Below are 19,439 nucleotides of genomic sequence, written 5' to 3' on the forward strand. Positions count from 1 at the left end.
ATGCCGACTACTGAGAAAGAGATCTGCAATGAACCATTTTATAACACAAATGCATCAGCAGTTTTATATTTCTTCCAAATTATCGTCTGGTATTCCCCAAACTTCTATGTGTCGTTTCCGAGCGAACAATATATCGCTGCCTGTCGGGTGTGGCGCAAGCGAATGGACCACTTCACTGCCAATTCGCAACCTGCGCACCTCGGTGCCTTCTAGCAGATCCCAGATGATTGCTGCACCCTCTGCGGAGCCGGAAACAATTTTACTATCTTCCGCGATCATGCCACATTCGATTTGATAGTCATCACATCGGTGCCCTTTGTACTCCGACAGCAGTTCTCCCGTGTCGTTGTCGATCAACCGGATTGTGCCATCGGAGCAGGCCGCCAACAAGCATTGACCATCGCGTGTTTGGACTAGGTAAGTCACCGGTACCCCCACAATATCGCAGGTCAACTGTCCCGCTCGGAGATCGTAGGTTCGTATCGAGCCGTCGAGCGAACTGGATAAAATTTTGTGCTCACTCACAACCAACGCCGTAATACAGTCTTTCGCTTCCCGCATCGTCTGAACCGCATCGAGCTTTCGCGTCCGAACGTCCCAACAGGCAACCGTGTTGTCTTTCGAACCGGAAACAGCAATCGAAGAGTCCTCGTTGAATCGCACACAGGTTACCCCGCCCGCGTGCCCCCGCAGACGCCGGACGGGTAATCCAGTCGAGACATCCCAGTAGATCACGCTCTTGTCGAGGGAGGCAGACACAATGAAGCTGCTCTCGCAGCTACCCGTCGCATCCATCACTTCGTCCGCATGTCCGCCGTACGTTTTGAGCAGCAAACCGGACTTTGGGTTCCAGAGTTTTATTTTTTTATCCGAACCGCAGGACAAACAGTACGAACCATCAACTGGAATGGAGCATCGGAACAATGATTTTAATGCAGACACGAACCAATCACCCAATCACCCCTCTTACCATTGTAGCGAACGGCACGCACTGTCCCTTGGTTGCAATTGATGCTCTGTTTAACGGCCAAATCCATAATCAAGTGGTTGCAAGCTCGTTGAACAAATGGAAATAGTACAAACAATAAATTCGTTGAACAAATGGTAAACAATAACAAACCGAAAACTGCTGTCAATCGTTACTTATCGTTTTTAGAATTCGCAGGGTTGTCGCTAACGCTGTTGATAGCTGGTCACCCCATTCGATGGTAAACAAAGCAACCCGAAAAACACAAACACACACGCGCGTTTGTCGCGAATGTGAATGCGTGCGTGGCTGTGTTTGCGGTTTTATCGTTTTTTCTTCGTGACATTATCGCGCCGAACGAGCTACGCAAAAGTTAGAGCGAAGAAAAGGTAAAGGTGAAAAACGAAAAACGCACGCGAAAAAGGAAAAAGGACGCGTGGAGGAAAAGGAACGGCTAAACCGGAATATTGTGAGCAAAGAAACGATCGAGAAACGAAGCAAAAAGCGGAGTCCCGATAACGCGCGAGAGCAAAGGAATTCTGCGCGGGCTTCTGCGATTCGCGAGGAGTGCAGTTCTATGCGGCAGGTGGCTCTTGGGTATTGAAGGCGTGAAAACCATAAGTGTGATAAGAGTTCAATTGGGAAATCTGTTTAGTGTGGCCCGATAACACACTAGCGAAAAGTAAAGGGAGAAAACGAGATAAGAGGGAAAGAGTGCAGAAAAATGATCGATTCCCGCTGCATCTGATCACGCATTCCATCGATCCGAGCAGCTGCCAAGCGCAACGACTTCTTCGCGCGTTGGGCGGTGGTGTTCTTTTCTGCAATGGCCACCGAAGAGCGGGTTTCTGTGCTCCAAGCTCCCCGGCAGCCGCGTTGGTGAGTAGCGCCAAAATGCGACGCCACTGAATGTCCTTCGCGACGCTCCCCCTGTGTGCGCGCGTGTGTGTGTTTTGTTTGTTGGGGATTTCCACTGAGGAAACGCAACGGAAAACCGAAAGCGGCCGTATGGAGCAGAAGGATCAATAGAAAAGCGCTAGATAAAGAAAGCTACGCAAAACAATCGGTTCCGTGGATATACTAGCAGCGGCAAAGGACTTTGAATGCCTGTCGAACACTGCGGATAGGATGACGGAGTTTTGCGACGACGTCATTAAACTGTTTCCGCTCCGGGCGATTCCGGATGTGATCAAGTTGTTCCGGCAGCAGCTGAACAATCGCGAAGAAGAGCCGGACCTGACGCTGCTTTCGATCGTCACTGGCCTGATCGAACATTCACTTACGACCAAGGTGCTCGAATCTGGCGCGCCAGCGTCAGGTTCGTCCTCGGCGAACAACAACAACAATGGAGAGACCGGTGGCAAATCTGGCCAGGCTGGCACGGCAAGCGACAGCACTGGCGGCAATTTTCCAATCATCCGCTACGATACGATCGAGGGCCTGTACAAGCGCTTCAAATCGGTTCTGGCACCGATCGAGAAGCTGCTGGTGAAGAGTACGACCGATTCAAAGTTTGCGAACCGGGAGATCATCAAGAAGGTGTCCGACATAATCTGGAACTCGCTGCTTCGTAGTTCGTACAAGGACCGGGCCCATTTGCAGAGCCTGTACAGCTATCTGTGCGGGAACAAGCTGGATTGTTTCGGTGTGGCGTTCGCTGTGGTCGCCGGTTGCCAGATGCTCGGCTATCGCGACGTTCATCTGGCCATCTCCGAGGATCACGTGTGGGTGGTGTTCGGTAAGACGGGCGACGAAACGATCGAAGTAACGTGGCACGGTAAAGGAGCGGAGGATAAGCGTGGCCAATCGGTAGCACCCGGTGTTGAGTCGCAAACGTGGCTCTATGTAGCCGGTAATCCGGTCGTGTGCAATCGCTACATGGAGGTGGCAGCGATCGTTTCAGCAATCAATCCATCACTAACCGCCACTAGCGCCTGCCTGGAAGTGGCCGACATGCAGCAACAACTTCTGTGGCTACTGTACGACATGGGACACCTGACACGCTATCCGATGGCGCTCGGATGCTTAGGCGAGCTGGAGGAAGTCGAACCAACGGTCGGGCGAAAAAACTGCGAACAGCTGTACAACGAGTCGGTCCGTTCGTCCCAGACCTACTACCGGAACCATCACGTATATCCATACACGTACCAAGGCGGATACTACTACCGGAAGAACATGTACCGCGAAGCCTTTGCTTCGTGGGCCGACAGCAGTGATGTGATTCGATTGTAAGTTAATGCTCTGCTTTCGCATGGTTGGACAGTAGGTGGTTGAATAAATTGGTCTTATCGTGGCTTCTTTTAAGGTACAACTACTCACGCGATGATGAAGAGATCTACAAAGAATTTCTCGACATCGCCAACGAGCTGATTCCGCAGGTGATGAAGCTGGAAAGTTCGGGCCACTCGGCCCGAAGCATTCTACGGGATGCGTCCTGTTTCGCCAACCTGCTACGTTTCTACGACGGAATTTGTAAATGGGAAGAAGGCAGTCAAACGCCCATTCTGCACATTGGTTGGGCAAAGCCACTGGTGGCTACAATTGCCAAGTTCGATCATGACATACGCTCGCAGGTGATCATCAAGTGTGCCGACCAAGAGCCGCAGGCTCAGCACCATGTGTTTGGTCACGAGAATGGCAAGAATGGTACGGTTGCTTTGAAGGATGAAGCCTTGGCCCCACCCGAGAAAGGGTCCCACCAGCAGCAACATCACAACAACAACAACATCACAAAAGTGGACGCAAACATTACGAACGTTGGCCGATTGCTGGGTGGCAAGGGAGCTGCCGTGGCCACTGCGCTGCCGAAATCACTGGAAGCACTGGTCGGCAAGTGTGGCGAGAAGCTGCTCAATCCCGAGTTTCTCTTGCAGGGCGGTGGACAACCGTTTACCACGGAGGAAATCGGTACACCGGTTGCGGGCGATGATGGTGACAGTGGCCTGCTCTCACTGTCACTGACTCAGCCGTCGGCTGAACATACGGTACCGTCAAACAACGGAGTGCTGAAGGTAGGTGAAGCATCCGCGGTTGCACCGAAAGAAGAGGACACCACGAAGGGAACGAAGGACGAGTTGGAACCGAAGCGACCTGTCATCGTACTGTACAGTCAGAAGATGAAGGGCCTTAAGGATCTGCTATTGGCCGAGAAACTCAACACCAATGCGATCTCGCTTCAGATTACCGCCCAAAGCCAGGTGCAGGTAGGTGGAAAGAAGCTTCGAGGTGCACAGTTGTTGGCACTGGGAAGCTCATTAGCCGCCAGTGCACTGGCACATCACCACGTGACGGGCGATGGAAATGAGGGTAATACGCGACCCAAACGAGCGCGTAGAGAGTAAAAAGCGTCACCGGAACGTTTATCTTTGACGAAATTCACTCTCACTTTACGAGTGAACCAACAACAAATGTGAACATTTTTTACTGCTTATTGTTTTACTATTTAAACGCACGTTCATTCCAACACAAATTGTGACCGCTGCTAGTCCGGGCACTGTACGTTTCAGTTTATTTATGATTCATTGTTTTTTTGGTTACTGGATATTGTTTAATGTTTATGCGATGCAAATTTAGTTTCTCACGATCCGCCGGATACGATCCGTTTCGAGCACTATTCCGTTGTTCTGTGTAGGATCGAGCCATGGCTCCGGTCAAGCCACAAAAATGTTTCGTAGAATCATGATCTTTTTCTTAGCATGAAATGCGTAAACTCCACAGCACTGGTGTTGGACCAGGTTCGTGCCCACGTCGTTCGTTTTAATTGATATTCCTTTGCACAACTTTCAGTCCAGCCTGCACGAACGACATCTAGTATTGCTTATATATTGTGATCATCTAAATAACTCTTATTTTAATCGTAGATGTAACTGTATCATTTTCGCGTGCGTTTGTTGCGCAGATGGGTATGAAGCGTACCCATTTCAATATTCGCCGACTGTAGGCTCATCACTTTAAATTGTTTGGTTAAGCTTTGTTAAGTTAAAAAGTAAGTGTTTCTTTGTGCACCTATGAGACGTGTTACAAGTAAAATTAAGGAATGGTTAAGAGAGACGTAGAGGGACAAGAGAGAGATAGTGGAAGAAGAGAGCAACAACAATCAAACAATGTGTATGTAACATGCAATAGATCGTAATCAAAATGTGTTGTGTAAATATTGGTACTATTCGTTGAGCTTGTTTAACTTATTTTTTTACAAGTCTTTCTTTCGCTTTGCTGTTCTATTTATTGGTGTGATTCTGTTTTAAGCCTCTGTTATTCCTGTGAATGTTTTTTTGCGTTGAATTCAAAAAGCACTTCCTTAGGAAGTTGACTTCCTTAAGATGATTCGAAAAATTGAAAACGAAAATGATTGGCAAAGCCAAAACAGGCGGTTCACGCTTGAAGTACGGTGCGATTGAAAATAGATTATCTGAAGGCACTGAACACATCCGTTCCGTTACGCACTGACACAATGGATGCGAACCAAAATCATCACTCCTGAGACAGTAAGAGAAAATCTATCGACTGCATATAAACCTGAAAAGTCAAAATGATCAAAAAAAACATAACTATTAGCCCTAACTTACAATCGAAATTCGAAAGTACAAACGATGAAAAATAACCATTAGAGGCAAATCGCTCTCCCTCATGTTGAATATACTCCTCATTTTTCGTAGCAAATGAAAACCATTACGAGCCACTTTTGAAATTCTCATTACTGGAGCGTCTGGAGAATGCAAAATTTTCGAAACAAATTTCACTAAAACAACAATACAAAATATTCGACAGATTTAAACTTCCTTCATCTTTTACATGAAACCCACGTACCTTTTCCTAGTGGCAAAGCTACTAGTTTGCGGGAAAACGGTCATATGAAACAAAACGAGCCAATCAGGAACACGAAAGTAAGGGTACAACAACAAAATTATAAAATCGGAACTGCTAGTAGTTTAACAAACCATGGCTCTTTGCGAAGCCTTTCGTTACGTTTCGGTAGATGTTCACCGGGAGTACAGTAAACTATAGAAACGAGATAGAGCGACAAGTATTGGCAAATGCGCATTCCAGTGCAGGACACGTTGATACAGCAAACAAGGAGTGGCAACGGACGGAAAAAGATATCTTTCGCGAATGAGTGACATTCATCAAGTACCGGGCAAAATAAGAACGAGCGATCAACAAAACTGACTGATTTGAACCTGAACGTATGATACGGAGAAAAGGCTGCATGTTGTAAAATTGTAATCAAAACATATGTAAAACACACTGAACGCAGAAAAATGTGGGTGACGTTCCAGGGAACGGTGTTTAAATGAGATGCGGAAAGGCGATTTTGCGTAGCACAACGCTCCCGCGTTTGTGTTGTTGATGTTGTTGGCCTGATTTTCAACTTTAGCTTCAACTTTTTCTGATTGTTGGTAGTTTACATTTTATGCGTTCGAAATCATCGACCGATCAATCGCTTCGCAGAATAGTTAAACCCGTTAAACCGTGTAGTAGAAAATGTCGTATTGTCGCCCCTAGAAAAAAAAACTCAACCTTCTCTCCAAATAACCTTATTGATTTGGCGTTCAACTTTTAAAGGATACTTTCCACTTTCTTGCTCTAATGCACGTTCTTTAATGATACTGCATATTTTCTTCTCAAACCCTCATAGTACACAGATAACAAAAAGTCCACAAGTCAAGTACAGATAAATAATAATAATTCAACACACAGCACTTGAAGCTAATAATACATAGAATACAAGTATAAAGCCGCTTTATGTTTTAAAACAACCTATCCATGTATTAACCGAAGGTCATGAAACACGACACGTGGGTTCTTGACTGTTGGCCATTGGCTGGGTAGGCAATAACGGTTCGCTACAATATTCAAACCCAAGCCCTCACATAGCCATAGCCACCGATTTCACCAGTCACGGCTTTGTGGTTTTATTTTACGACCTAGCGATTCCCACGTGCAAAAACAGAACAAACACACATAACAATTAAAACAATAAATAAATAAGCGACACACAAAGCGAGCCTATTTAAGCATGTACCGTTTTATCTTGTCACTGTTACATTCCTTGTTCAATAGTACTGTTATGGGCCACAAACATATAGCGAATCATACAAGAAACCCATACAAACAAAACCAAGCACAAGCACAGGAACTGCAACAAGTTAAGGTGCACGAACTTAATATACTGTGCCATTCGTATTTATCGGTTTATTTGTGCGGCCGTGCAATCCTGGGCAAGAGCATCGTATCAGACGACACCAAACACTAGTCTGGTGTTAATAGTTGTACTTATCAAAGTTGATAGAAGCTACAGACAGTGTTTGTTGATGGCGATGCGTGCCCATGGTTCGCTTTTTAGTATTGTTCCATACTATACATTAAAGCCACATTTAGTTTAACAAATTGTCGCTTATACTTTCTGCAACATCACAATAAATCGGAAAGCAGCCACAAATAATTCCACGGGCTGCTTGTAGAATTATTTATCGAACGGAAACAGTAAACCCATTCACAAATACATAGCTGGAAACAGACGTATGATACAGTAGAAGAAAAAAAACACATTGAGAAACAGTACAATTTAATGTTGTTAATTTATGGGTGCAGCAGGAACAAACGGGAAAGTCTATGTCCTAGGTAGGGCTACAGTGCGTACCACCTGCGCAGTGAGACGGAGTGCGTCGGGCTAGTTACGCACTGTGCGCCTTGCAAGCTTAATTTAATGTTCGTTTATCAACGTAGGCGATGGGATGCGGAATAATATTGAACCCTGGAGAATAGAGGCTATTGTTTTTATTCTTACAATTTTGTTACGCCATAAAGCATCAAGTTTTAAACAAGTTTGTAAGCTTAAGAACTCTGCTGTGCGTTTAAAAGCCGAATTTTCGTACAACCTAGTGCTCGTTCAGACTATACCATTTGTTATTCCTATCGCCGTAAAATAGGGGATTCTGTGGCGCCGTTGACCCACCCCGCAAACCTGTGTTAGAGAGCATTGCGTTCTGAGTTTAACACTTTCACCCGTTTGCTGGGCGCTGGTTTTTCCTTTTCCTATCGTTTTAAGTGCTGCGCTTGATGAGGCGTGTAGATCAAAATAGTGTTGGTATGTTGTTGCTTTTCTGGGGCAAGTTTCTTTAGTACGTCGGTGTTAGTAGTGTGATAAGCTAGTTTTTGCGCAGTAGTAGATGGACTGTGATGGTGGTGATAAGGAAAAGCATTATAGGGAATAGTTTATATGTCGAGCACACGCTTCTAGTTGAACCACCCCCACGCACGGCGCAGCACCGTTGAGCACGTAATCCAAGCAGGAAGGCAGGAAGAAGCACATGAGAGCACTAAACAGTGAAGCGTTACACAACAATGTGGAGCTGTAACAGAGAACAATAGAAATCCTCTCGCAGGAGTCTGATTATACATCCGTTAGAAACCCTGAGGCAAAGCCAAAGTGAAACGAGAGCAAAACGGAGAGGAGCAACATTCATCATCTTAATTCAAACAGCATATTAAAAAATTGCTAAAATGTTTTGGAAGCGTGATTGGAGGAAAAATAAACAATGTAACAACAACAAAAGTCATGCAATGAATCTTGGAAACTGGAGATTAATAATATTGAAAACCATATATATGGAACATTTATATATTTTTGAGATAATATTCATATATTTATACATAAGAAATGTAATCAATCAGAGGATGCAAACAAAGAATACAAAACAGATTCAAGAATCATTAGCCATACAACAACAGCAGAATGGGCAACAATTGGACAAAAGCACGATGCATAATGGCAATCTTTTGCCTTGAAATGATGAATTGGTAACATCGTTGGATCCCAGTAACTTCTTCACTCTTAAATATCCCAGAGACCTACAGATCGAAGGCGCAGTGTGAAGTGCGCCATTGCGCATGATGATCTCCGATGAACATTACTCAACAGATATCGGAACCAATATTTGAGAAAGGAGTAAGAACGCAGAAGAGGGCGCGAGAAGAGCAGATAAGGAACTACAAATAGAGATAGTGGTGGGATGCCCGTTTCTTGCCTTCGTGAGTATAATGAATTTTGAAAAGACTCACTGGACAAGGTTACACTGAAAACTGATTAATGCCCTACCGTAGCAGTAGCAAGAACAAAAATACTACATTTAGAACATAGCCATCAGCAGAATCACAGCAAGTAAAAACGAAGCAAAAAACTCAATATACAATGTGAACACATAAAACACTCCTGGAAAATAATAAAACAATGATTGTATGTTTCCGTTTATTTGTTTGGCGAAAGAAACGGTTGTCGAGCACCGTTAGTTTAACAGTTTTGTCTCATTTTCGAGATGCATGGAGCACGCAAAACACCATTTTATCACGTGTTAGCTTTCCTCACCTTGTCTTCTTATAGAAAAGTCCTTTGGTGTTTTTGTCTAGCTTCGCTGCCCATCCTAGTTGGCGTCGTAAAAATAGTGCGCCAAAGGGTAGCGTATCGTGAAGGCGAACAGTGCACAAACGAGCTGAAATCCTACCAGCAGCCGATTCAATCGGTCCTCACGTATGGGACCGGTTAGCAGGATGGCAAAATTGATAATCGTGAAATTGTTGCACGTTACCGTCCGTCCGTCGTCGGACAGTTCGTAGCGGATCAGTCGCAGATGGCGGAACACGTGGTAGCACAGGCGTCCGATCGCGTTCAACTCGTTCACCCGAAACTGCGTGCTGCTGGTGTGTAGCAGGTCCGTGGCTGGATCGTGCTTGGGCATGCGATGCCTTGGGCACGGTATAAAGCGGAACAGCTGCGGCACGGAGTAGAGAAAGTTGAGCACCTGCGGGATGAAGAACAGCAGCACGGTTTTGCTAAAGTGGCCCAAAATGCCGACCACGGCAAACGTCATTCCAGACAGGTAGTTGAACGTGTCGCCCACAAAAACCTCCGAAGGGTATCTTAAAAAAATGAAATGTAGGTAAAATTAACCGTTAGTGAGAACCTTTAGAGATCCTTTTATGGTACGCAACGGAACGGGTCCTTTTCGGTTTGTTGTGGTTCGTGTCCCAGATGAATAGCAGCGACACGAGGGCACACACACCACTATGCGCGTGAATGTGCTTTGACAGCTGATTGCAATGAAACCATTGCCAGGGGTGCCAGAAAACTCATTCTACAAAATTCAATTATGCGGATTCGCAGTCCTTAACGCGCTGTAACCCGTTTTTGGGTAATTTTGCATGTAAAGTAAAATAAATGCGGTTGATTTTTAAGCACATATCAACCGTAAGCATCTTTCAGAGCATGATTTCGCAGCTTCAGAGTCACAGCTGATAATGTCAAAACTGGCAACCCGGAAACTGGCACTTGGAACCCCGGATTACTACGAGCTGCCGGGAATGAGTCATTTTTGTGCGAAGCAAAACTGTGCAGGAACAGGATTCGGTCGTTCATTCATAAAATATTAGCAACCGGAAAGCACTTCCGAAGGCCAGGCGAAATCGGTTCCATTTGCGACAAAACGAACCACCAGTGGCCCCGGTGGCAATTACGGTGTAAGATGTGAGAAGCTGCTCCGTGCAAGTGTCTCAAGGACAGTGAACGCCCATTATTCCTGGGGGCGCAAGTTCAGTGAGAACATCCTGGGGTTGGGCATTACTTTTTCGCTATCGACCAAACTCCAAGAGCTTGTCTCGGCTCTTCCGGTGCCCGATCGCTGGTGGCCCGGGAACACCGAAGGCTCTCGGATGTATCCCGGTAGCAAACGCAAGTTGGACGTACGGCTGTTCCTATGGGGTCTGTTTCTGTTACAAATTTCGCTCATCTGCCTATTTCTGATCTTCGGCGCACTGCTGGTGTCCACCAGCGAAGAAAACGCCGTAGACGATGGCCAAACAGCTGAACAGCAGCTGTCCCTTGGGGCGGATACAGCCTCCAACAAACAGCGCCCAATTTTCGGAGCAGTTTCTGGGTGGTCCGCCGTGCAATTTATTTCCAATCGAACAGCGGCGCAGACGGACAACCAGAACACACCCGAAGGGCGTATGGCGCACTCTCTGTCTTCCCACTCTCATCGTGCACCGTACCGAGCGTATCACGACGACGCTTCTGATGGTCAGCTGTTGTCGGAGAGAAAACAGCTGCGCCCACGACATCCCAAGTATCGACCGTGGATCCAGCGGGACTTGCCGGCTCCCGAGCGTGCCAAGAAAGTTTTCAGGTATGTCACAGAATAGCATTTTTAAATCCACTCCTTGTTTTTTGGCCTTGCTCTCTGCGCGCTCTCGACATTATCGTTTTAAAGGTGAATCTGAAAAAAATTTGAGATGCTGTGGTGCCATTTTTTGTTTCAAATCAAGACATTATACACCGTCAGTCTGGAATCTCTCTCCAAAGGACAATAATCCTAAGAACTACCCAAAAATATGTGCATAACGTCTGTAGCGCAGCGCGGGCACAAATCAAAACCGACGCTGCTTCCATTCTTTTCAATTGACCCAATCAAGTCGCGCAAATTATGCACAAATCTTGGCCGCTGCCAAGCGACACTGATGCGAGCAATAATGAAGAGAACTGGAGACACCGAAACTCCGTGTCTGCGACGAATGTAGGTAATCAAATCACGGGTTGGCACACTTTTCCACTACCCGGCAACGAGTACGACGACATCCACTAATGGGGTTAATCGTGCAAAATAGGTCGATGGGCGACGAACGAACGATTCGGTTGCCCCCTCTGGGTAATTGGCTTAAACGTATCCAATTTCTTTGACCAGCTCCGGCACCGAGGCGCCACAAAACATCCGGGTTTAAAGTGCAAAACAAGCTGTTCATGTTCAACCTTACGTTTCGTTTCTTTCCAAAGGTCTGTGTCGTATGCCGATTGGCACGGGAAACGCCAACAACGGTTATGCTTTATTGAGGGAACTCGCCAGAATGCAACAACGGCGTCGCAGCAAGTATTACGTGGCGGAAGTAAAACCAATGAGACTGAACTAGTAGATACAGGAATGGACACCGCCAAAGTGGCCAGCGTGGGAAAAGAAAGCGAGCTTAGTAACGATTACAACGACGACGGTAAGGTGATCGACGACGAAGGAAATCTCGTGGCGGTGGGTGGCGATGGCGTAGGCCGTTGTCGATGCAACGCCCAATGGCACGGAGCCGATTGCGGTCAACCGGAAGTAATCTGGCGTGCGTTCATCACCTCCAAGATAGCAGTCGACGACCAAACGGCCACTCCGCGCACTGTCGCTCGTAATGTATTCTACATCGTTCAGAGCACGTTCGTCAGCGTGGAGATCTTGGAAGTGCAATTGATGGAACTGCTCGATCAAGTAAGCTTGTTCGTGTTGTGCGATCGGCAACCAAATCCTTTGGCATCACCGTTACCCAAAGACGTTGCGATCGCAGATCACGTCGAGACGACGGATTTCTTACGTGGCCTGCGAAACCGTTTGCTGATCGTGTCGGACGCAACGTGCAGTGGGCGGAACGTGTTTAGAAAACTGCAAAAATATACAACGAAAACATCGATCCGACCGGATGATATCGTTCTGGTGAGCGGAACGGACGAGATACTGAATCGTAAGGCAGTGGCTTATCTCCGGTGGTACGACAACTGGCCCCAGCCGGTACGGTTCCGCTTGAAACACAACGTGTACGGCTTTTTCTGGCAGCATCAGCCCAACAGTACTGTGATCGGTAGTGCGGCCGTGCAGGTCAGCACCCTCCGTGAGGTCTACGCATCCGATCCCGACCGTTTGCTGGCGATCGATAAACCAGTGATGCTGATTGGTGATTTAAATCACTTTGGCGGTTGGTACTGCAGGCGATGCTATCAACCGGGCGCGATCGTACGGTACTTTGAGCAGCGAGCCGCCTACCAAGGGCTCACCACGGACGCTCGACAGCTCTATTTGCCAGATCCAAAGCGAACCAACGTCTTGAATGAAGCGTACGTGCAGCAGCTGATCGCTTCCGGGAAAGACCTGGAGGACGGAGAGCGTGCACTGGAGCGACTAAGTCGTCGAACCGATAAATACTACGAACCGGAGTACGTGCGTGACAACAGTTGGAAGTTTGATAATATTGTACTGAATCTGTACGCCCGCTGGGAGGACAATCTGGCCGATGATGATTACTTTAGCTAAACTTTTGCGCCTTTTAAGGTCCCTTCGGTTGTACCTGAGTCGGGGAAACGCACCACACCAAACCAGATATCCACACGCGCGCGCGCGCGTAATTGATAGACTTCTTCCACTGTCCCCACGTTCGAGTCGGTGTTCTCGAAAAACGAACGAAAAACATAATCATCCAACACTACTAGTCAAATCGTATTTGCTTGAATAATCTCTATCCTTCGTCCCATCTATCCGCTCGAATCTCAAACGCTCATCGTATACCAAACACAAGGCAATTAACGACGAGAATCGTGCGTGGTTTTTACCTCATCTCAGACATCACACTCGCAAAATACTTATTAACGCTGCATTCATCATAATCGATATTTATATACACGTACAACTTAGCAGTGTAATGACTGGACCCGGTGGGTGGCCACATGCTCACTCAACAAACGGATGGACGGCCGAATGTGAACTTAGTGATAGACGTGGCGCGGTCACGAGGGTTCGAAATTCTCATGCCGCCGAGGATGTGAAGCCTACGATAGATAGACACCAATTATGTAGAGAAAGGGAACTTTGTGAAATTCGCAAATCGCTTTGCTGGCGACATCAGATCGTAGGCGAGAATCAGTGATCAGATTGGCAAGGTTACTTTTACAAACGTACTGTATAGCTGAATAAGTAGGTCTGGGAAAAGGATGATAAAAAATGCGTGACAGAATGTGATCGAAATGAATGAGCGAAAGGAGGTAAATAGATAAATCTAGCGCATTCGTTGTGCGATCGAATGCTATATTCTATTCGCCGGCTCACACCAGCCGATTGGTGACCAACGTTGGTCGGCCCAGGAGGGCATTTTGAATGATTTTTAATCCACCAATTCTTTTCTACTGGAAGGCGAATGGCCAGACTGGACTGGTGCTCGTGTCGGTTCGATGCGAGCACGATCACTGCTATAGACTGTGGGGTTGGGACGTAAAAGTAAGACTAGTTGCTAGTTATTTGTTTTGAAATTTAGGTAAATTTTGCTAAATTAAACAATCAAACATAAACCGTACCTTTTCCGATTGTTTCGAAATGTTGCAGGCTAAAACGAAAGAAACGGTGGCTTACCTGTTGTATCGCCACAAAGCCAACGTTGCCCCAATGTACGGCAGCATAATGTAGAGAGAGAACTCGTGCGCATCATTGTGATGATCGCACCAGATCTCTGCCACATTGAAAGCCACGATCGAACCGGCGATGATGAGTGATTGGCACACTTCGAGTCCATTGATGCCGGCCAGAATGTTGATTGCGTTCGTGCAAAACACCGCCAGCATTCCCATGAACACGTAGTACAGTGCACCAATGTCCAGCGACTGGCCGAGCAGGGGGCGCACCAGCTTCGGCAGAATGATGGTGGTCGAGTTGAAATTGGTGTAGTACACCATCAGCAGCGGCAGTGAGGCAATCGTAGGTAGGTACAGTTTGTCGCGCCACCGTAGGTTCAGCACGTCGTCGGCAAACCCGAGAAGGATCATGCAACAGATGGACAGCATCGCGGCCACAAACTCTACAAACTGAGGGAAACGTTGGAACCCTCGATCAACCGATCACTTCCATTGTTCCATCCGTTACCTTGTCGTGAGGGAAGTTACCGGCCACGTTGGTGGAAAAGTTGCGCAAAAATGGCACCGGAATGAAGAGAAACAGTGACACAAGAAACACACATCCTGTAACGACGCCAAACGCTTCGGGGCTGCAAAAAGTAGATGGGGACATAAGTAAATGCTAATTCTAACTGGGTCGTTTGGCAGAGGGCGTACATTTTCGGTTTCGACCTTTTGTTCATGTCGATTCCGTACAAGTTTGCGTTGATAAACATGGTCTTCATCTTCGGTATCAAACTGCGCCCGGCAAAGTAGGCTCCGACGGAAATGACGACATTTACAATCAGTGGCACCGGAAGCTGGACCGTGTGCCCAAAGAACCGGAACTCGAAGGAATGGAGTAGCGTCATATCGTCGTCAGGGGAACCTTTGATCCTTCGAAACCGTCACAAAATTCGAACGCAACCTAAAACATAATTCACCGCGAAACTGATCGATCAGATGTTGTTTACGTTTTGAACTGTCAGTACGAAAATGCAAAATGCAAAAATCCACATCGCTGGTTTTGTGCTGTCAAGGAAAAGAGCTTAGCGTGCTCACATCCAGAGGTCGCCACCAGCCATTTTTGAATGCAGCACAATGTGTTTTTAACAGTTTTTTCCGACGCTAATTTCCGGTGTATTATAATATCAATTTTTTTGCTGGTTCTGCTCCTGCTGCGCGAACCCCAGTTAGCACTTCCGCCAACTGCGGGTCACGAAAGAGGCGTTTGGCGATAGTAAAAATGTCCTGAAACGTCATAGCCCATTTGATCGATTTGCAGTTGTTGATAGTTAAGCTTTTAATTAGTTAAATACAAAATGCGTGTACGAAATTAATTATGTTGGATGTTTTTAAAAATGTACGAAATTTATATATATTTAATTCAATTTGAATTTGATGTTAGTAAGTAGCTTGGTCAGGTTCGTCATCAGTTTCAGGTTCGAAGGCTCCAAGTTACGTTCAACCGGTTGAGATGCTCAGAGAATTTTCAGCCAGAGATTTTTTTCAAAAACAAAACCAGGGACCGGGAACGCTCGGTCGAAAAACCCGGAGAGAAACGAGAGAGAAAAGAGACCGGCAAGGCAAAAAACCAGAGACTAGGAACGCAGAGGTTTCCAAATCTTCAGGCGGTCAGAAAGTCCCGAGACTAATTTCAGTTGGCGGAAAACGGCGGAAAAATTCGAACAAGAAGGAGCAATATGAATATTTGAAGATTTCTCGTAGCTGCAATCTGTAACAATAATAATATCGGTCAAGCTGAAAACTAGAGTGGTGCTTTAGCCAACGTTTGCCAAGAACGGACATATTTTGTGCGCGTATAGGTAATTTCCCGTCGAATTTACGTGTTTGTTGCTGTGAAAGTGATCTTTTCCGTGCCGGGAACCACTGGAAAAGCTGAAAACTAGAGTGGTTCTTTATTTGCGTGTTGTTACGTATATTTCCGACGACGGTATAGTCAAATGTAGAATTGATTTTCACGGCCAATAACGGATTCAGTATTTTCGGTTCGGTTTGTGGCTCAGAGCGTTTGTTGCCGACACTGAAACCCGTTCGTTTTGTGATTGAAACGGTTTTACGTTCCCCGTGTATGGTTCAATGAAAAAGTGCATCTTTACTTGCCGGCTCCAACCACACACCGAAACAGTGGCAATGTGGCAAAGGAAATTGACCAGTAACGAATTGTGACCAACGAAAACGACGGATCGGTGATTGCATTTCGACCGAGTTCGGTCGGGTTCGAAGTGTCCGGTTCAGTGTTCCGGGAAAACCCTCTCCCAGCGTGTTATTTATTCCGTTTATATATGCGTTAACACGTGGAATGGTTGATTGTCGCACACGTGTGTTGGTGACGGGCGTTGTTTCCTAAACACTATTGCGTCCGGGCACGTTGCATGGAGGCAAACGCGAGTAGTAAAAAGACCGCAGCAACGATTGCATAAACCACAACCGGGCCAGCCCACCACCCAAGGTAATTATCCGCCACCGCAACCAGCACAATGTAACTTCTCCGTGGCCCCGCCGTTCGCTCCCCGTTGCGCCGTTGCCGGTCGACAGGCTAGCGTTTGTTTTGGGTTCTGTCGGCTTAATTTAATTTCCCGCTACCTCAATGTTATCATCATAAAATGGGGCACAAAACCTGTCGCGAATTGTAACAGACTCGTGTAAGTGGTTTCGCGAGGCAGCAACTTCGCACAACTGTTTCGGGGACACCATCTGCTGTTTGTTTATTTTTCTTTTGCGTGGCCCTTCCGTTTCGGCCGATGGAAGGGTGGGACGATAATGTAATTTGTCGTCTAGCATTAACCGTGAAACGGCCTTTTCTTTCCCTGGGCGTTGGAATAGAGGTTCTGTTTGAAATAAAAGCAAAAACGGAAAGTTGTGTCAATTTCCACGCCATGTCGAACGGTTATGAATATTAAACGGCTTCAAGAACCGCTCTATCCTGCCTAGTTGATCGAATCCGACCAATCCTAATTCGTCAATCAATGCTCCATTAGCGGTTCATTGAAGGGAACTATTAGCTTAGTTCCACACCTGATTGGCCACTTTTTTATGATTTCCTATCACTGCTAATGCACACGACTGCATCCTATGAATGTGTCCAAACGAATCAATTCAGACGTTAATCTAATTCCATTCGAAAGGTCACCGCCGACAACTGGTTGACTAGCACTGCCCAAATGCAATGTAACGAGGCAGTCGGACAAAAATGGAAATGAGCCGCGAGTGATGCGGGCGCGGCGTAGACGACGAGCCGGGTCGAAAGCGGCTGCTGTGCACGACCTCGACCTTCTGCGTTCTGCCCCATCAACCGGTATCCAAAGCTGCGCCTGTGGACGTGCGGTGTCCCATTTTGGCCAGTGAAGTGTGCGTGAGAGGCTGCCGGCCCCCAAAGCGGCCGGCTGCCGGAGCATGATCAGGAAGAAAATGCACAAGGACCGCGGCGCGCCTGGATCGCAATGATGGTGGTTTGAGGCCCATGAAGGAACACGATCGCTCGGTCGCCCCGCGGACCGGGTGAAAACTCGTTTCTCGGGCTCGATTTCTAATTGGGCCTGTAATTGCGAAAGGCAACAGCAGGAGCATGGTAAGAATAAGAATAAAACCGTGGCGCGCTGGGAGAGCTTTCGGAAAGACGCAGCAAAACGGAGGCCCAAGTCCGCGGTAGGAAGGTCAGGCGTATCGAAAACCGTGAGAAGTGGTGCAAAGCATTCCGCCGGCGTTTTTGGGCTCTCGTCCGTTGGTCGGATGCTGGCTGTCGGGTCCCCGCGAATGCCCGCTTGACCTCCGCGAGATGCCCACCAGCAACGGATGTGCCGGGGGAATAGTTCCCGTTTTTTGGGAAACTCGCCTCTCGCTTTTTCTTCTGAGTTGAAGCGGCACGTATTTCTGGCCCCGTTCCAAAAACATGATGAAGCCATCAAATGCTGGACGGCCACATTCTTGTCCTCCAGAGCGTTTTCAGATGGCTTTTAATGTGTTTTCCTTGCGATGGGTGTCCTTAAATCCACACTCTGCGATGTTCTGACGCCCCGTTTCCACTCACCGGAAGGCCGCAGACTGGAAGACGGCGAGAAAAACGGTGCGAAAAATTGATTTTATTATCAGTGTGTTTGTGGTTGTGCCACAGTCTGCGCCTTCCGATGTCCTACATCGGCCGGCTGCGGGACGCCATACGGCCTGGATTGACCGATTTCCATAACATTCACATTGCGTTACCCGTCCGCGTACGAGCCTGAAATGCCCTGGTGGCAAGCACAAATTGACCCATTTTGTGTCGCACAACCACATTATTTATAGCTAATACATATTTTTAATCTCCGTGTCCCTTCGGACGCGTGCGTTCGATACAATGTAAAGGAGGTTAGGCCTGAAACAAAGCATCGGAACAGGATTGTGCCATTGCGGTCACCGCCGGTACGCGGTAATGTGATACGACGCAGGCCACGGTATCGGTTTTAATTACGCGAAGGCGCTAGGATCCGCCCGCCCATAATGAGCGGTTCAAGTGTTTGTAATCTGGACCACCATCATAATGGGATGGTTCGCGTCTGGAGCGGTCCCCTGGCACTAATGAGATTAATTAAGGGATGCTGCAGCAACATGTAAGGCATGTAAATGTATTCCAAGAGATTCAAGTTTCTTCCAGTTCGCGGCCATCCAATGGGAGCGAACAGCATTCCCAGTTTCGCAATAGAACCATCCGATTCGGCGGCACTAATTGCCTATGGCGACTGGTCCGCAGATAATCATCTTATTGTCAGCATCAAAAGCTACCGCTCCGAGGGCACCATTTTATTGCCCCAGTGCTCTTGACGAATGTCTTCCCTCGGTGCTGCAGAAGCCGCTCTTCACGGCCTTGACCACGGTTGAAATTGGGGGGCATAAAAACCGGGTCGTGCTCCCAGCGAAACGCATCGCTGACCGGCCCGACGATTTCCCAGGCCTATTCAGTGTCGGGCTGGCAGTTCCAGCTTCCGTGATCGGAGTGCACTCCTCGGTGACCCCGGTGCGTGGCCATGTCATCCCGCTGACCAACCGGATTTACACATTCAACACACGACGCGGAGTGATGTAATCGTCTGTTGGGCCTTTTTTTTTGTTAGAGCCTTTCGTTAGAGGTGTAAGAGAGCTGCAGTTACAGATCGATTGGCTCGCGGACGTATGATCGTGCGTTCCAGATGGTTGCGCTGGCTAAGTGCAAAATGAATCATCCCGTTTCTTCCGTTCATGATCTAGAACATATGATCA

General features: G+C 47.3%; 4 protein-coding genes across 4 annotated transcripts; 2 read left to right on the forward strand and 2 right to left on the reverse strand.

Annotated features, from left to right (window-relative positions):
- Positions 1–63: 63 nt before the first annotated feature.
- Positions 64–1,087, reverse strand: LOC131212143 (WD repeat domain-containing protein 83). Its single transcript, XM_058205895.1, has 2 exons — positions 971–1,087; positions 64–902 (listed from the first exon to the last, which is right to left on the reverse strand). Exons 1-2 carry the CDS (start codon positions 1,035–1,037, stop codon positions 64–66), a joined length of 906 nt encoding a protein of 301 aa, XP_058061878.1. The 5' UTR covers positions 1,038–1,087.
- Positions 1,088–2,095: 1,008 nt separating this feature from the next.
- Positions 2,096–4,308, forward strand: LOC131207958 (menin). Its single transcript, XM_058200594.1, has 2 exons — positions 2,096–3,195; positions 3,273–4,308. Exons 1-2 carry the CDS (start codon positions 2,096–2,098, stop codon positions 4,306–4,308), a joined length of 2,136 nt encoding a protein of 711 aa, XP_058056577.1.
- A 4,922-nt stretch (positions 4,309–9,230) lies between these two features.
- Positions 9,231–15,117, reverse strand: LOC131208179 (UDP-N-acetylglucosamine--dolichyl-phosphate N-acetylglucosaminephosphotransferase). The gene is made up of 4 exons (XM_058200831.1): positions 14,862–15,117; positions 14,674–14,794; positions 14,167–14,615; positions 9,231–9,883 (listed from the first exon to the last, which is right to left on the reverse strand). Exons 1-4 carry the CDS (start codon positions 15,053–15,055, stop codon positions 9,388–9,390), a joined length of 1,260 nt encoding a protein of 419 aa, XP_058056814.1. The 5' UTR covers positions 15,056–15,117; the 3' UTR covers positions 9,231–9,387.
- LOC131208178 (beta-1,4-mannosyl-glycoprotein 4-beta-N-acetylglucosaminyltransferase) lies at positions 10,403–14,020 on the forward strand. The gene is made up of 2 exons (XM_058200830.1): positions 10,403–11,145; positions 11,790–14,020. Exons 1-2 carry the CDS (start codon positions 10,673–10,675, stop codon positions 13,075–13,077), a joined length of 1,761 nt encoding a protein of 586 aa, XP_058056813.1. The 5' UTR covers positions 10,403–10,672; the 3' UTR covers positions 13,078–14,020.
- Positions 15,118–19,439: the final 4,322 nt, after the last annotated feature.

This window comes from Anopheles bellator, chromosome 2 (genome assembly GCF_943735745.2).
Source record: "Anopheles bellator chromosome 2, idAnoBellAS_SP24_06.2, whole genome shotgun sequence".
NCBI classification, from domain to species: Eukaryota; Metazoa; Arthropoda; class Insecta; order Diptera; family Culicidae; genus Anopheles; species Anopheles bellator.

What these genes read in the sequence shown, in the direction of transcription:
- LOC131212143 (XM_058205895.1), bottom strand. Translation starts at nt 1,037, where the DNA reads ATGGATTTGGCCGTTAAACAGAGCATCAATTGCAACCAAGGGACAGTG. An exon ending in GCGTGCCGTTCGCTACAATG is followed by an intron (nt 903 to 970) that starts GTAAGAGGGGTG and finishes GCTCCATTCCAG; the next exon opens with TTGATGGTTCGTACTGTTTG.
- LOC131207958 (XM_058200594.1), top strand. Translation starts at nt 2,096, where the DNA reads ATGACGGAGTTTTGCGACGACGTCATTAAACTGTTTCCGCTCCGGGCG. An exon ending in AGCAGTGATGTGATTCGATT is followed by an intron (nt 3,196 to 3,272) that starts GTAAGTTAATGC and finishes GCTTCTTTTAAG; the next exon opens with GTACAACTACTCACGCGATG.
- LOC131208178 (XM_058200830.1), top strand. Translation starts at nt 10,673, where the DNA reads ATGTATCCCGGTAGCAAACGCAAGTTGGACGTACGGCTGTTCCTATGG. An exon ending in CGTGCCAAGAAAGTTTTCAG is followed by an intron (nt 11,146 to 11,789) that starts GTATGTCACAGA and finishes TTCTTTCCAAAG; the next exon opens with GTCTGTGTCGTATGCCGATT.
- LOC131208179 (XM_058200831.1), bottom strand. Translation starts at nt 15,055, where the DNA reads ATGACGCTACTCCATTCCTTCGAGTTCCGGTTCTTTGGGCACACGGTC. An exon ending in GTAACTTCCCTCACGACAAG is followed by an intron (nt 14,616 to 14,673) that starts GTAACGGATGGA and finishes CGTTTCCCTCAG; the next exon opens with TTTGTAGAGTTTGTGGCCGC. An exon ending in GCTTTGTGGCGATACAACAG is followed by an intron (nt 9,884 to 14,166) that starts GTAAGCCACCGT and finishes CATTTTTTTAAG; the next exon opens with ATACCCTTCGGAGGTTTTTG.